Source organism: Antedon bifida, chromosome 7 (assembly GCF_963402885.1).
Source record: "Antedon bifida chromosome 7, ecAntBifi1.1, whole genome shotgun sequence".
Taxonomy (NCBI): domain Eukaryota; kingdom Metazoa; phylum Echinodermata; class Crinoidea; order Comatulida; family Antedonidae; genus Antedon; species Antedon bifida.
Genome location: NC_136232.1, coordinates 6584522 through 6601748, shown reverse-complemented (window position 1 = coordinate 6601748; position 17227 = coordinate 6584522). Strand labels below are relative to the sequence as shown.

General features: G+C 34.0%; 2 protein-coding genes across 6 annotated transcripts in view; both read left to right on the top strand.

Moving 5' to 3' along the window:
- The first annotated feature begins 413 nt into the window (after positions 1-413).
- LOC144847642 (organic cation transporter protein-like) lies at positions 414-6569 on the top strand. Of its 3 annotated transcripts, XM_078704119.1 has the most exons (12): positions 414-509; positions 814-882; positions 1506-1913; positions 2410-2513; positions 2929-3083; positions 3500-3668; positions 3907-4042; positions 4232-4326; positions 4904-5112; positions 5474-5588; positions 5796-6005; positions 6308-6569. In XM_078704119.1, the coding sequence occupies exons 3-12, from the start codon at positions 1542-1544 to the stop codon at positions 6438-6440; spliced, it is 1698 nt and encodes a 565-aa protein (XP_078560245.1). In that variant the 5' UTR covers positions 414-509; positions 814-882; positions 1506-1541; the 3' UTR covers positions 6441-6569. The 3 variants fall into 3 exon arrangements, with proteins under 3 accessions (XP_078560245.1, XP_078560244.1, XP_078560246.1); XM_078704118.1 differs by lacking the exon at positions 414-509 and having other exon boundaries at positions 694-882; XM_078704120.1 differs by lacking the exons at positions 414-509; positions 814-882 and adding an exon at positions 1007-1111.
- Positions 6570-6779: 210 nt separating this feature from the next.
- LOC144847643 (uncharacterized) overlaps positions 6780-17227 on the top strand; it is a 31239-nt gene continuing 20791 nt past the window's right edge. For 2 of the 3 annotated variants that reach the window (XM_078704121.1, XM_078704123.1), the window contains exons 1-6: positions 6813-6861; positions 7513-8676; positions 8937-9123; positions 9412-9557; positions 10691-10760; positions 11136-11175. In XM_078704121.1, the coding sequence (XP_078560247.1) occupies positions 7549-8676; positions 8937-9123; positions 9412-9557; positions 10691-10760; positions 11136-11175 (1571 nt within the window). In that variant the 5' untranslated portion in view covers positions 6813-6861; positions 7513-7548. The other variant, XM_078704122.1, reaches the window with a different exon arrangement.

Sequence of the window (17227 nt, the reverse complement as noted above, 5' to 3'; positions counted from 1 at the left end):
CTGAGGGCGCTATTGTTTGTCCATTCTGTGGTTTTTATTATGGACTGTCCAAAATAGGGGCTTTTATTGTCCAATCAGGGGATTTTATTGAGTGCGCCATACATTGTGTTGTCCATAATTGATTTGGATTTTAGTATAATATAATTTACTATTTTACAAAAATTATAGACATAATAATTGATTTTAAACTGCGAACTACTTTTTAATGATCATTTTGTAAATTGTAGGCCTAGTATATTATCAGGCCTACTGTATCTGTACAGTTCGATCTGGTTTATGACAATATAGCCACAGGATACTGTATCATTAGCAGTTTTATCATTCCTGTTTAGTTATTTTTTGTATCTATAATTTTTGGAACAATATTATTAACAGTAATTAACTAGACCACCACCAACCCCACCTCCCGCCCTCACGCCCCAAAAAAATGAAATATCGAGAGGTTTTATATGAACCAATTGCTGAGCAAAGCCAGTGGGCTCGTTGGCCCAGCCTTAGCTGTAATTGTGGTGAGTAATCAATATAATATTGAAATTATAAACAAATAATTAACTAACTAAAATTCTTCTAAATTTGATACGTTATTTAATAATTTAAATCCATCTGTTCATACATTCGTATTAATTCGAATACAAAACTGGATTGGTCAGTTTTGTTATTTATTTATACTTGAGTAGGCCCTAGAAAGTATATGTGAGCAGCTCTGTTTCATAGTAGTTACTAGTACTTTGTAATACTGTAGCATTTGGATACGTTCTAGATTTTGTAAGGTGTAATAATAGGCAAAAAAGGTGTTACATTGCTTTTCGTTAGTCTGCAGTTGTGCATGAATACGAACCACCATTTCAATGACTGGCCGTTTTGTTGTGAGGAGCATAGTAGGTAAGTTGGTTCATTCATTCAATTTATCCACATTCTTGAGCGTGTGGAATTCCATCACGACGGCATTATCTTAGAAATAAGAAAGCATTCCAGGTGGCTCCATTTGGAGCGTGGCCCTGGCTTTGCAGGCCAGTTACAAATACAAAGTTACGCTGAGCTAGCAAGTTTATCTAGGCATTATAGAAGGCATAAGACCTAGGTTCTGGTGCAGTTAATGAGTTTTACGTTGGTAAGATTTTGCTTTCATTATTGGATGTTATACTGTTATGTGTTTGTTGGTTATTCTGGTTAAGCAAATCATAGAAAATATTGTTATTGTAAAGATAATTGCATTAAAAAAATGTAGGCCTAACTAGGCTACTAACTTGGCCAGAAAAATTGTCAGCTAAAATTGTATTAGCCTAAAGCTTGTTTCCCACTAAGATGCAACTCAATGACGTAAGCCGCAACGCAAGCGAATCGACCAATCAAATCGAGTCAATGTTTGTATTATGTTAGTTATATACGCATTGATATAAGTGTCTGTGGCTTGAAAGATATTCATAAATAAATAACTGGATAAGTAACATCAAATCATTTTGAACCAACAAGTTACATACATTTATTTCAACTCATATTTTTAGATACCGTAAGGGCTGAAGTTGGTACGAACAATAAAAATGAAATTCGACAATGTGTTTAGGTACACTGGAGAATATGATCGTTATCATAAAATACTCGTAAATGTAGTTTTATGCGTTATCATCTCGAATGTGTTTGGAAACATTGGGACGGTCTTCTACAATGGCAAGATGGATCATTACTGTAAAATACCAAACATCTTAGAAAATACAAGTTGCAGTAGAACAGAATATGAATGCGGTTTAGACAACCTGATGTTACCAGCAGATGATGAGAGTACAGCCTTCATTAACGAAACCAGGTGCAGAATGTACACGAATCTGGCGGGAAGTAACGAAACGCAAATTACAAAATGCAAATATGGATGGACATATGACCAATCTCAATACGAATCAACTATTGTATCAGAGGTAAATATTTCGAAAATTATCAAACTAAATGTCGGTATCCTACAAATCTATTTTGCCGTCTGGTCAATACAATGATTAACGAAAGTACTTATTTCCAACAGCGATGGCTTGTTAAATGCATACATTGCCTTATCCCCCGGCAACAATACTTCAAAATAATTTGTTTCACAGAAAAAAATATGGCTGTCAAAGTTCCACTTAATTAAAATGTTTAAAAATGTCTATATACTTTTATATACAGACAAAAACACTAATAATAATCAACACGAACATTTTCCTACAAAACAAAGTTTTTAAGAAGTTCCTCAATACCATGTTCTATTTAAAATACTTGAAATAAAAAGTCCATATATTACATTTGAAAACCCCTGTCTACACATGGTCTACACTATCAAACTAGTTGACAAAAAAAGTGATGTGCCCATATATGGACATGATGGTGTCATATCACTACCATATTTGGGCACATCACTACCATATTTGCTTTTCTCTGCAGTTCGATCTTGTGTGTGACGAAAGCTACAAAGTATCGTTAGCTGCATCATCGTACCTATTTGGCTTTTTCTTTGGATCTATCATATTTGGAGCAGTATGCGATTAGTAAGTATATCATTTGATTATGTTACTTAAAAGAATCACATCTATGAGTAATAATAATTATCAGTCATTATCAATCATTATTATCAGTCACATGCGACATCACTCCTAGACTTTCCCCAAGTATATTGCTTTTTTATGTTAGTCCAGCAGTCGACATTTCGAGCTTTGTCTGAAAATACAAGCTCAAGTAGTATACGTATGAAACGCCATATGTGCCAAAATATTTATCTTTTTACTAATATTAAGTCAAAACTCCCCCTGGAACCCAGACTACATCACTCCTTCCACAATTGTATGCGATTTTCCTCTGTCATGGACAGGATGAATAAACATACGGTTATATTGCCGCCCATTTGCTGATTTCGTCACTGACATTATAAGTTTCTCTAATTATTTGAATATTACTCCTACACAGTTTTGGAAGAAAACGTGGAGTCATTTTGGCGCTTCTTTTGAGGATTCTGGCCGGCATTGTTGCGTCGTTCACCAAAACTTACTGGGGGTTTTTCGTTGTCCGTATTATACATGGTTGTGTTAGTATTGGCATGTACCTATCTCTGTTCGTTTATGGTGAGTTCAATAAGTTATTATTTAAGACCACCAAAGCGCAGTGTTTTTTTTGTCACAGTACAACAATCAGTGTCCGCTAAAATACCGATGACACTGTAGCCAACCAGTGTTTTTGACTCGGGTCCAAATCTGTAAGACTTTTAACAGAGTTGAATTCATTGTGATGTTAGTCCCTGTCTCTCTTACCTTAAGGCCATTTACACAGACGGTAACGGTAAACGGTAAAAACAATTTAGAATCTATAATAATACGTTTTTCATTATGATCATTTACACACAACGCGGAGCGGACGGGCGGTTTCCGTTCAGGATAGGTATACAGTTTCCACGTTGGATGGACAAGCTACGCGATTTCCAGCTTACCTGTGTAAATTGGCCTGAAATGCATGGTAATATTTACATTTTTCTTTCTATCAGTGAATGAGTTCGTTGGCCCATCAAAACGTGGATTTATGACGTTAATGGTTCAAGTCTACCACAGCATAGGATTTGTGATACTTGCTTTCATGGCGTATTTCATTAGATCGTGGAGAAATTTACTTCTCATTGGTAGTGTATGCCCTGTGCCAATATTAATCGTGTACCTGTAAGTAACATCAATTTACTGTTTATGGTACGAGCAGCTTCAATTTAAAAAGGCTAAACTGACTGAAATTCTAATTCAATCTACAAAAATGGAAGAGGGATTTTCTATAAAGGTGGATTAAGCGAAAACAGCTGTTTTGACAAATTGGAGATTAAAGAATTTTGTGGTGGTTTAATATTTAAAACTCTGTTTATGATAATAAGTATTGACTATATACACTCGAACTTCTTTTATACAGATTCATTCCAGAGTCGCCTCGATGGTTACTGTTGAAAAACAGGCAGGAAGAAGCTAAGGCTATTCTCCAGAAGATCGCAAAATTCAACAACAAAGACTTACCCGATAACGTTATTGACCACCTTGAACAACCAGAAGTAAGTTTCATCTAAAGGCCAACTCAGACAGCGTCGTACGACTCTATCTGAGGTGGCCTTAAGACTATAAAAGTGGAAGCACATTTTGAACATTAGAACTATTTTCACCCTTATCCCGTCTCTCTCAATTCTTTATACGATACCGTTAGTTTAGTCTAAGTCATGTAACATTTGATTTTTTCTCGTCAGGAGCCAAATAAACAACCGTCAACCTTTGCGTCTGTTCTCAACATCTTCCGCTACTCAAACATGAGAAAGAAAACACTCATTCTCATCTACTGTTGGTAATGAAGAACACACGATCATTTATATTATTTAACAAGAAATATTTCTTACAAAAAACGCTGCTCGCTTATTTTTATTGCTAAGGTTAAGTCTGGGGGTCACTTCATCATGCCTAGATACTTCAAGTGTGAAGTATCCTATTACAAACAAAAACTTCAATGGACTGTTTTGATAATAATTCAATGATTATCCGATAGCGAATTACAGTAATATCATGGGACTCAAAAATACCAGAAATGCTTTGGGATTTGTCGTTCAACCGTTAGACTCTTTTCCCAGACGTTTTTTGGGTCCAGCAGCCAATACCTATAAATTATAGTCGAGAATCCTTTTTCACAAAAATGTCAGTGTCTAGTACTATCTGCTGCTTGCTTTATATCTGAATGATTTATCTCTTGTGACGTAGCGGGCTAGAGTAGCAGCGTGAAAACCTGTACCATATGTACTGTATTAAGGTGTCAGTTGTATACGTATTATTATTGGCATAGTTCAGTATTAGTACTAACAAGAAGACAATTGCCCTGGGCCCCTGATACTAAAATATTACCGTTATTTCTCGTATCTCTTTACAACCAGGTTCACTGCATGTCTTGTCTACTACGGGTTGACGTACGGCGTCGAAGGCCTCGATGTTAATGTATACGTTGGAATCTGTGTTATGGGTGTGTTAGAGTTTTTTGCCACATTCGCTAGTATAATCGGCAGTCAAAAGTTTGGCAGACGTAGCATATTGGCAATTTGTTTGATATTTACCGGTACTATGTCATTTATAAATATTTGGATACGTAAGTACAATATTTGAATTGAGAATGATTTCAATTGTTTCAGATGGAAAGAAAAGGATGAAAAGAAAGTAGAACTTATATATTGGAAAGACGTTTACCCAATTTGAAGGAGGAAGTTAAGTTTCGGAGAATTATTAGGCCTATACTTACTCTGCTAAAAAAATAATGTATGCCCACTAAGTAACAAGCTTATTTCATAAAGAATTCTAGATAGATAATTGACGGTGCATTTTGACTTTAACTGTTTATTCGATTGTCAGTTTGATCATGAACAAAATAAGTAGATGATGTATTTATATATCTTCTTCATTGCAAGTGTTTTTGAATAATTGAAGATTGAAATAAGTTGTCTTTGTTATAGCTTCCAGTTTTCCAGACATACGGACCGCCATTTCAATGATAGGACGATTTTTTGTGACTGGGACATTTATGGTAGCGTATGTTATTACAGCAGAGATTTTCTCAACGGATGTTAGGTAAGTTGTGTATAAAAGAATAACATTACCGTATTCATGCTAGGCCTACTGTATTGTGAACGTGTCCCCTCCTTTGTTGCTCCTCATTACACTAGGCCAATTTTAGACCATTACCAGCTGCTTCGGGGCAGGATTCTTCCCAGGCCCATACAATATAAAGCTACCGTTCATATTTAAATGTTTATTACTACTGTATATTTTAACTAGAACCATTGGACTTGGAATATGTTCGTTCATGTCACGTTTCGCTGGTGTGCTAGCGCCACAGATTCTTTTTCTTGAAAAACTTTGGAAACCGTTGCCGTTGGTGGCGTTTAGTTTCACCTCAATGTCCGCAGGATTACTGGTTCTACTTTTACCTGAGACTTTAAATTTCCCGCTGCCTCAGACCATAGAAGAAGCAGAACTTGTTACAAGGTACTTTACCGTATTATTTATCACATTTGAGTGTGTCTATGCTAGTTTTAATTTTAGTCGTCGTTTGTCAGAAGAATGTCAATATTTCTATGACACGTGACATTCCATGATTTAAGTAAGCCGAATTAAGTCTGACACTGATCTGTGATAGTGGTTTAATAGTTTTTTGGGACGATGCATATTATTAATTGGTACGTCCAGACATTGCTCAAAATACACACAAAACAGGTAGGGTGACATCATTAGTTAGGCGATTAAGAAAAATATTACTGGACATTCTATTTTAATGTATTCATTGACAGAGAAACCAACCGTTATTGGGGAGCAAGAGATGGTTTGAAAATGAAGGACAAGCATGTAATATCTGATAAAGCCGTAGGAGGTGAAAGAGAAGAGAAAAATAGACCAACAGAGATATTTGATTCACATATGTAGAGTTAAAGTGAAGACGTTTCTACAGTGTACATGCATGACTTTAAAATATCAAGATATTAAACTATTTATAATTTTCTGTATCACATCTGCAATTTCAAATGATAAAACAATAAAGCCGTAGCAATCAAATTTCCATGTTGTTTTCATCAACTCTCTGTTTAATACACGTCTCTCCACATAGGCCTACACCGTTTGTTCTAAAATGCTATTAAATTTTATTTAAACCTTAAACATTTATTGGCGCGATATTAAGTTTTAATTATAAACCGCAGTTCGTTTTAGCCTAATACGCGTACGGGAACCAGAGAATTGTAAAGTAGTAAAATATAATGAGGGCGCAATACAATCGATCGACGACTGGTAAGTAGGCTAGCGAGTACGACGTATGTGGAGAGCTAGAGCGCGGCAGTTTTCAGGCTGGGTTGGTTGGAAAGTAGGCCAGCTAGGCCTACACATATTTATAAATTCCATAAAACTTGCTAGGCCTAATACATACTAAGTAGCTTAGACATATAGTCTAGTAGGAGGCCTTGCGGGTGCTGTTCAACTCGTACCCGGACTAGGGCCTAAGGCCTCTAGCTAGGCCTAGGCCTATAATAATTTAATTAATACTAAATAGGCCTAGCCTATTTTTTTTATGGATGTGCTACCAACCCAAGGCTTGCTAAACCAAACCTAGGCCTAGCTAGGTAGGCCTACATACATTATAGGCCTAGCTAGAGGCTAGAGGTAGGCATAGGCAGATAGGGGTTAGGGTTAGGGTTACACACATACAGTGCAAGCCTAGCAGAACTAGTAAGTATAGTAAGTTAGGCTAGCCTAGCCCCTGTTGGACTCTAACTAGCTAGCTAGGCCTATATGCTAGCTGATTTTTGACTATTTAGCCTCAGACAGACAGGTATCCAGCCTATTTTTAACAGGGGCCCTTGTTGTATGATCAATATGATGAACCTGTACGTTGGAAACAAAAATTAGAAAAATAAGCACTACTGTAGCCTAGGCCCTAGATACATTATATACATTTTAAGGATTTCAAATTTATTATAAAAATAAAATAATATTTCATTTTTAGCTTAAATTAAACTCAACCTGATGAATATTTACAATAATGAGTAAAGTAAGTGAAAGTGCATCATCAGAGGAAAGTTTTCAAGATCTACCAAATGTTTCTTTAAAATCTAGCAGAAACTCGCTCACCAAAGAGTTGTCAAGTTTAATGAAAGGATTGACTAGGCCTACTGAAATGAAGCCATACAGAAATCAGGATCCAGTAAAGGTACAAGAAAATGGTAGCTATAAAACTGAAATGCAGCCATCATACAGAACAAAGGATCCAGTAAAGGTACAAGAGAATGGTAGTTATAAAACTGAAATACAGCCATCATACAGAACAAAGGATCCAGTAAAGGTACAAGAAAATGGTAGCTATAAAACTGAAATGCAGCCATCATACAGAACAAAGGATCCAGTAAAGGTACAAGAAAATGGTAGTTATAAAACTGAAATACAGCCATCATACAGAACAAAGGATCCAATAGAGGATCAAGCGCGCTATGGGCATAAATCTGAAATGCAGCCCTATAAAACAAAGGATCCATTGCAGGTACAAGCACGCTATGATCATAAAACTGAAATTCAGCCCTACGTAAGAAACTCTTACGATAAACCGTCTGAAAATGAAAACCATTACCAAGTCTCTGCTGGTAAGTTCCTACAAACTCTGACCAAATCTGCTGATGATGTCTTAATTGGTTCTTCGGGTATGCACACGAGTAATACTGCTGCTGGTTCAAGTGTACTGTACTCTGAAATTGAGTCGTCAGCTATTATTAATCCAGGGTTGCACAAACAAATGCAAGACTATAAACCTCTTTCAAGAAATTCATCAAATTCTGTAAAGAATTTGCCACATCATCAATACCCTGAAAACTCTGGCAGTACTGCAGAAACGTCAATTCCAAGGATGCATAATTCAGATTTGTCCATTTGGAAAACGTCATCGAATAAGTTTGATTTACCAAAACGCTCACCACCAATCTGTCAAAAGACATTAGCAGATCACTTCAAAAATCAATCTATTATCAGCTCATGTGATTCATCCACTCAATCGGTGACATTTGATGGTAGCCATCTACCAGTAAAGATGCATAGAAACAGCGAGGCTTCTGGTTATGATGGGTTAAACCTGAAAGGAAATATTAGATATGGTGCTGAAAGAGATGAAATTCCTGTCAAGGTTGGTTACTCATCTTTCCAAGTTACAAATCTTGGTCAGATCTTAGTAGTAGTTATTGGAATAACCTATATACTATATTTTTTCATTGTTTTATTTTTTTTGGTTGTAGATAGCATACATGTAAGACTTAATCATATTTTGTAACTCACAGTGTGTAGTAATATTGCAATTTTTGGAAATAAAGTTAAATAATTATACTGTATATAATAGAAAACCATAATTTCAAGCATAATCTTGTTTGTATTCAATTTGTTTCAAAGGACTATAGATATCAAACGGAGCAGTCAACTACAAGGGAAGATATGTACTCATCAGACTACACCTACTACGAGGAGGATGACCCCTACAGCTGTTTGGAATCATCTATGAGAAGCATCAACTATGGCCATTCAGAGACTGCTGCTGGAGAAGAACTGTATGATCTTTCGGTCATTGTTGACCAGCTTGGTAAGCAAGAACTTTGTTATGAGCAGCAAAGAAATCATAGTACCTATACCCTTTTCACATCTGCAAGATGTAATGAGGTTTGCATAGTGTGAATACAATTTTGTGGAAAATCTCCCGAGATTTCACAGAGGTCCCCTGTAAAATCTTGAGAGAACACTGATGAGAGGCCTGTTTTTGTTTTGAGCTTGATAGTGTGGACAGAGCTTTAGAACGCATCTTTAGCTTTATCACTCTGCCTTTATTATATATATTTTTTATAAGAAGATGTGATATTATTTATGATTACAGAGGCATCTGTGAGACACCAAGTTGATCAACAAATTCAAACGTTTCAAAATAACTTGCATAAAGTCATTTCAGAGCAGCTTTATCAGTTCAGAGAATTACTGACAGTACAGACTTCTAGAGATGTCACACAAACTGTCGCATCAAAGGTACTTTGGACAAGAAATATTTGTTATAGAATAATAAGAATGATTACTGATAAAAATAAAATCTGTTTTTGGCAAATTTTATATAAAAACACCTTTATAATTATATAAAGTTTGCGGTACACCACATATATTTAGTTTCATTCTTTCTTTATTTACCAATAGCAAATTGGAGCAAACAAGATAGCTTTCGCTAATCGAATATTTGCCCCATACTAACAAATACATTGAATACGAAAATAGCAGCAAAAGAACTGTTGAGTTTCGATCAATATACTTTAAAGCCCCCTTCCCTACGTTTTTTAGATCTAATTTAAGATCACAAACTATATTTAATGTAAAAATAATACTATATGGTCCTATTGCGATAACTTTTTTCATCTTTAAACGGTTAAAAATGTGAAAAATAAGTCGATTCTAATAATTATAGCGGCCCGCTATAAATCCCAAAATGCATTGCGCGCGGATTGATATTTTTGTTTTTCACCTGTAATTCGCCCACTTTTCGATCGATCGTGAGGCCAAAACAAATGGAAGACTCCTAACTTTTCAGCGAAAATACCAGGTTTTCCCCAATTTGTATCAACGGAGTCTGGCAAAAATAGAAAGACAATTAATGCAGCAACTATACAACGTCAGGCTAGGTATATAGCTAGCGTACGATGATCGTACGTTACCGATGTTTACCAGCTAGGCCTACAAAACTAAGCTAGGCTAGGCCCAAGACCGTCCACGAGAGGTCGATCGCCGCAAGCTACTTAGGTAGTGCATTGTTTCTCACTTTTTATCATAATTTACCATAAAACGTACATTTAAGACAAGGAATGACATGGTTTAATGTTTTTAAAGTGATATATATGTATTATTTTCCAAAAAACGTCCAAAATTGCAGGGAAGGGGTCTTTAATCATCCTCCTGTTTTCACCATAGTCTATGAAATAATTTTTAGATAATGTGTGTGGAATACTAGATTCATCAGGGGCAATTCCTGGTGATAGCTCTAGTCAAAAATAGATATCAGAATAATTTTAGCCAATAAGAGCGAGTGAGCTCCCCTATCCCCCTTGGATGTGCCCCTATCTTTGGAAATAAATTATGATGTATTGTTGGTATTTAATTGATTTTTTTTATTATAGACATCAAGAGAAATGCCTTCAACAAGCAGTGCTGCATCAGATAGACATTATGATAATAATAATAGTACAGGTATTGTTAGCAAATGACCAATTTCCTTTCTATAAAATGTTGTATACAATAGTGCATGAGAAACTGTAGACAAAAAATTATTTAATTTATTTGTTCATCAAAAGCGTCCAAGACTTCTAAAGAGCCAATGAAGCTTTATCGCTCGCAAGCCAGAAGTCACAATAATGTACAATACACAGGTTGACATGTATTCAGAAGGACACAAAATGGCTGGTGTGTACCATATGACTTATTTTCTGGTTCTGCTCCTTTGGAAGGTGATCCAGAAAAAAAAAATTCCATGGATTTTAATTTGTTGTACTGTACTTGTTTTTGGTAATGAAATAGATCTTCAGCGATTCCCAAATCACTTTTGTAAAACATTTTATTTTTTAGATTTTCAACAAATTGTAACTTACCAGGAATCCAACGAACAGTAAGTAATTTCAATACTTGTTTTAATTGTTTACTGAAATTTTATTTCATGTGTGAAAAGCACCTTAATAGCTTTGAAGCTATAAAGGCTGTGAAATTATCCATTTTACAGTTCTGAAAGAATGGCATTAAATGCATTTCGTATCATTGAAACATGCAGGTCTAAAATTTGGCTTTAAATAATGCAAAACTGTAAACAAATTTAATGGTTTTTTAGTTATTACTTGCATTTGACTCAAGAAACTAATAAAAACGTGGTTTGGCATGGTGCTTGATCGCTAAAAATTTCGCAATAATATGCTACTATATTGTAACTTTGAACAAAACTTATCTTAGCCGTAAATTAGATGAGGATTAGGCATTTTCTTGTTAAGTGTAAAAGTATTTATTTTTTTTAAGCCAGATATTTTTTTTACGTCTTTTATCCCCAAAAATGAACTGAAAATACTTTAAGTAAACTACAAAATGGCTTGTTCAAAGTTGTATTCATCATTGTTTTTTGGGGACAATACATCTTTAAAAGTTGTTTTGTCCTAACAACAACGTGAAATTGTCTACCATCATCTTGAACAACAATGTGATTCAACAGGATTCCGTGACAATCAAAAGTAAAAGTGCAATTGGATGACAGCCAAGTACAACTAATTTGTCGTTAAACTTTCATGTAAATGACATTTTAGCTGGCTAATTAATTTGCACATATCACAGACTTGACGGAAGCCTCCGTTCCCCTTCTCACTATTTCCTACACATATGTTAACCATTATTGTCCAATTGCTACTTCCACTATACATATCAATTGCGTACACATGGGACAACGAAAGCATTTTCTCTTTCCTATTCAACCATACAATACAGGTTGTAGTAATAAAGTAACACGCCAGTTTAGACACACTATAAATCTTTTGAATGTTGAAAGGCTAATATGTAGGCAAGGCGCCTAGTGGGCGTAAATGGTGTGCAACCCTTGTGGGGAGTATAGAATCTCTGTAGAGCCAACAATATTTTCACATTTTGTAATACAATTAGAATATATATATATTATTGATGTTCATATCATGAAAAACTGTAATAGAATCCAAATGGACTTTTTAAATATTTCTGGAATTGCAAATCTGGATATGTCACTGGGATTAAGGAATGCTATTGGATGAATTGGTCATTAATTTGAATATATTGTAATTTTATTACAGGCATTTAAAACATACTTTCCCTTCTTCCCATTACATATGATTTAAAACTATATGCTGCCCTCTATAGAGCTACAGTGGCTACTAAAACTGACTAAAAACTAATTTGACAACCAATAGCACAATATGAGTAGGACCTTGGTCCGTTGTAAATCGACAGCTCTCTAATGTATAATGAGTTAGTATCTAGTGTAGTTTAGCTGTAACTCGGTGGTTAACCAGTGATGGTGCCAGCAGAGGCATAAAGGTCCAGGGCCCCCAGCCGTTGAGGAAGATTCACCATGTTTGTCTGGGAGAAATCTACTGTTATGATATTTCCTGATAAAAATAAAACAATATGCTACTGACTGTGGCCAATCAATTTTTAACTTTAAAAGCAACTAAAACTACCCTTAAATGTCTAATATCGTCAGATACCCCCTTGACAGCCATAGCCTATGGATGCAAGCTTCTGACTACTATGTTGTTGGATGTATATGAATATATATATGGTGAAGCACCCATTACATTTTTTTTTTTCATGTGTTGTATGATATAAAATTGTCTGTCTCTACTACAGTACTCCTTAATCTTTTTTTCATATTAAGTTCTTTTAATATGTGATATGAACAGCAACAGGAAACCGTTTCCTCCGAAATTAGCAGCAAAATGTTATTAATGCTTTCCTTGATGCTTCATGAATCTAGAGGAAATTAAAATATGCCTAAAGCGCTTATACTCCATTGTTGGTGGTCAGTAACAGCAACAGTTATTGATACACCATTGGAATACATAAGAAGTAAATGAGATTTTTATACTGTGATCATGATTAATTCTGTGTAATAAAACTTCTAATAAAACGGACATTAATAATGAATTTGAGTTGCATACAATGGCTTTTTTTTATAATCCCTAGTTTTTTGGTTAGAAATACCATATAAATAGGTTGGTTTTTTCCATATTAGGTGACTTTAGTAAATGACTATTAAGAAAAACATAACATTCTGGATTAATACAATAAAGAATACAATTTAAAAACTGTTTTAAAATGTTTATTTATTACATTGTAGTAGCTCTATAGTGTGCCAGCTCATCATTTCTATATAATTCCTGGGTTCAATTCTTGTCTTGTAAGACAGAAAAAGTAAAATATTTGTAAGGTCTTTGACATAAAACCTGAGGATTTTATTAGTGAAATTGTAATTGTTTTTATAGTCATTCTTTTTTAACCACTCCCTTTGTTGGGGTGTGAATGTGGTTTTGTGGGTGGATATTTGCTTTGAGAGGTGTTTGCCTTAATGATATTGGCAACACTTTTTGAACCAGGCATGGTAATACTAAAAAAACCTCACTGCTCCTACTAAGAAGTTATCAAACCTCACTGTTTCTACTAAAAAGTTATCAAACCTCACTGCTCCTACTAAGAAGTTATAAAACCTCACTGCTCCTACTAAAAAGTTATCAAACCTCATTGCTCCTACTAAAAAGTTATCAAACCTCACTGCTCCTACTAAGGAAGTTATCAAACCTTACTGCTCCTACTAAAAAGTTATCAAACCTCACTGCTCCTACTAAGGAAGTTATCAAACCTCACTGCTCCTACTAAAAAGTTATCAAACCTCACTGCTCCTACTAAGAAGTTATAAAACCTCACTGCTCCTACTAAAAAGTTATCAAACCTCATTGCTCCTACTAAAAAGTTATCAAACCTCACTGCTCCGACTAAGAAGTTATCAAACCTCACTGCTCCTACTAAGAAGTTTAACATTCAGCATTTAATTATCATCTTGTAATCAAGGGTGTGACATTTTAATTTGTCAGTATCCGTGACTTTAGCCATTACATGTCCTAAAGGACATTAACTGTATTGCGTTTATTTGTCACGTATTCATGATAATGACACTGCCACAGTACTTAAAACAAAATCAAGCATTTCTTTAGGAAGTAGTGCAGTAAAAGATAATTATTAAAATGAAATTCACACATTTTCATTAAAAAAAAAAATAATATAAACAATAACAATGCAGATGGATGCTTGACCAAACTAAAGCCAACAGTGACTCATACTGTACAGGGTTCTCTCATGTTCTACAAAATGGTCGTAATTCAAATAAATTTGGTCAAATACAACAACAAATCATTTCGAAATGAAATAGAAATGTCAATTTAATCAATTCAAGTGAAAATTCAAGCAAAAAATTAATTTCTAATTGTGAGTGTTGAATCCCAACAAGATCTTTTATTTAAAGCAACTCTGAAAAGAAGCCCATCTTGTTGAAAGAAAAACAGAAGCCAACATTGCACAGAAGCTCACCTCTCAAAGATGTAAATATAGACAATAAAGATATAATTATGAATTATTATAAATGTCAATTTAATCAACTCAGGAAAAAATAACAATTCAAGATCTAAGTTTAGACCAAAACATGAAAAATAAAGATATAAATATGAATTTTAAAAAAACTTTGAATGGAGTAAAAAAATATTTCCTAATAAGACAAAATAACATTTACCCGGAAACCAATTGTCCTCCGTTTGTTACATTGAAATACCATAATTAACAAATAAATAGGGGTAAATTTAATCAAATCAAGCCACACCGACAAATTAATTATGGATAAAATTTTATAACCCTACATAAAATACATCAACGCAAAATTAGAAATTTAAAAAAAACCACCCGATGAGAAAAACATGAATAGCCATGGAATTGCCATATCCGGTTGTATTGAATGGCACAATAGGGCTGAGGTATTGCAACCCACACACATTCCCCCTTAATAGTCCCAGTACTCTGCAAGATAACACCCATTTATCACTTACAGCACCTTGCGTGCACTGTCATACAGTGGCTTAACATTCGCTATAATGCCTTATCCATGCAAGTTTCCCCAGTTTTCCTGGCTATATTATATTTCCTAAGAAATTCCTGGATAGAATTTAAGTTTAGGTATATCAGTTTTAATATACCGTATTTATTTGAATAAATCCCCCGGGGCGTTTACTGTTCAGGAGGGCATTTAGAGGGGCGTTTATTCGAGGGAGGCATTTATTTTTTTGGTGTGATAATGGTAGCATGTATAATCAAATAAATTCTCCCTAAATATGAAAAAATTATATAGATATTAAAAATATAATTGTAGAAGTTCTTGGAAGTCAATGAATTCTACTACAAATAGAATGTGTTATAATACAATACTGTGTGTATATGCATGTGGCGGGGCGGTTAGTTTATTCGAGGGCCGCGTTTATTGAAAGTGGGGCATTTTTTCGAATACATACGGTATCATAAACCATCCACACTTTGTTTTATTATAGGACTTTATTTAGCATAACTAAATTTGTAGAATTCTATTTTTTTTTTAAATATAATGTAATATATTGAATATATGAAATATTAACTGTAATGTAATATGATTCATAACAAGACACCATAATTAGTATCTAATAATTCCATATAATTATTATCTAAAGGCCTCAGTTTCTGTTTGAAACGCTAATACTTTCAGCTTGCCTGAGCATCGGCACACGTTACCGGTGCCATAGACGTGTCAATTCATGTAAGCTCACCTAGCAAATGTCTCTGCTAACCGTGATAAGCCTTTACTTTTTCCTGCAACTCATACTTGGACTGTAAGCAATAGCCCCCTTGAGATCTTCAACAAGACTGCGTAGCGCCAATAATGGTTAATACCTCGGGCTTCAGGTGAACTTACACATATTTTATCTATTCATCAACATTCAGACTTTAGAATTCCACAGACTTTAGTTGTTATCTTTAACAAAATTATTATTAATTATTCCTAAACCTCTGTCTACATTATCAAACAAACAAAAAGTGTGATGTGCCTAAATATGGTAGTGATATGCCCAAATATGGTAGTGATATGCCCAAGTATGGTAGTGATATGACATCATTTCCATATATGAGCACATACTGTATCAATCACACTTTTTTTGTCACAAAAAATTTGATAGTGTAGACAGAGCTTTACAATGTGACTTTTTATTTCACTATTTAAAATATAAAATGACTTCAAATAAAATTACAGAACAATTGAAAATTTAACATTTGGATCCATTTAATCATTTTAAAACAATATTTTGGCCCTCTTTTTTTTAAATTACTGTACTTTATGTATTTATATTTTTTAAATTTTTCACTGGATCTTTTTGTATTTTGCTATTCAATTTACTGTATGACAACATTTAACAAATATTTTTAACCATTTAATTTTAATAATGTCAATGGACTCCAACCTTTTAATATATACAGTATACCCTTTTATATATAATTTATTTATTTGAATAGACCAAAAACAGGAAAAAAAAAAATTTCCTGGAGATATAATTTCAAAAATAAATTTAAACAATTCCTCCTTGTGAAATTTAAAAAAAAAAAAAATCAATCCTTTATAATTGCAAATATTTAATTTTACAATTATGTTTGACAATAAATTACTGTGAAACTAGGAAACATAAATAAAGCTGAATTAAAAGCTGAATTAAAAGAAATAAATTGTCTGTAAAATATTGTTAATTTTCTTTCAATTAGAGGTGCTTTATTTTATATCACATTGCCTGTCTTTCAAATTTGTACAAAACTATTTTATTACTATGTACAGTAGGCGTACTATACTGACAGTGACTTTTAAACTAATTTGTTTAATTGCTATTAAATACATTTGCATCATTTATGTTTGTTAAATGACTTAGGATGTTGTTTGACAGATAAACAGTTTATTGCTGCTCAGTGCTAAATAAGCCATATTGGTAATTATAATTAATTGATCACTCAATTAATTAATTACCTTATAATTTGTAAATTAGGTAAAAATGATGTAATGGTTAGAAAATTCAAGTTTTACTTATTTAATTACCTGT

Excerpts from the sequence above, each read along its gene's own strand:
- LOC144847642 (XM_078704119.1), top strand. The coding sequence starts at position 1,542 with ATGAAATTCGACAATGTGTTTAGGTACACTGGAGAATATGATCGTTAT. Across the intron at positions 2,514-2,928 it reads TTTGGAGCAGTATGCGATTA|TTTTGGAAGAAAACGTGGAG; the intron begins GTAAGTATATCA and ends ACTCCTACACAG. Across the intron at positions 4,327-4,903 it reads CTCATTCTCATCTACTGTTG|GTTCACTGCATGTCTTGTCT; the intron begins GTAATGAAGAAC and ends CTTTACAACCAG.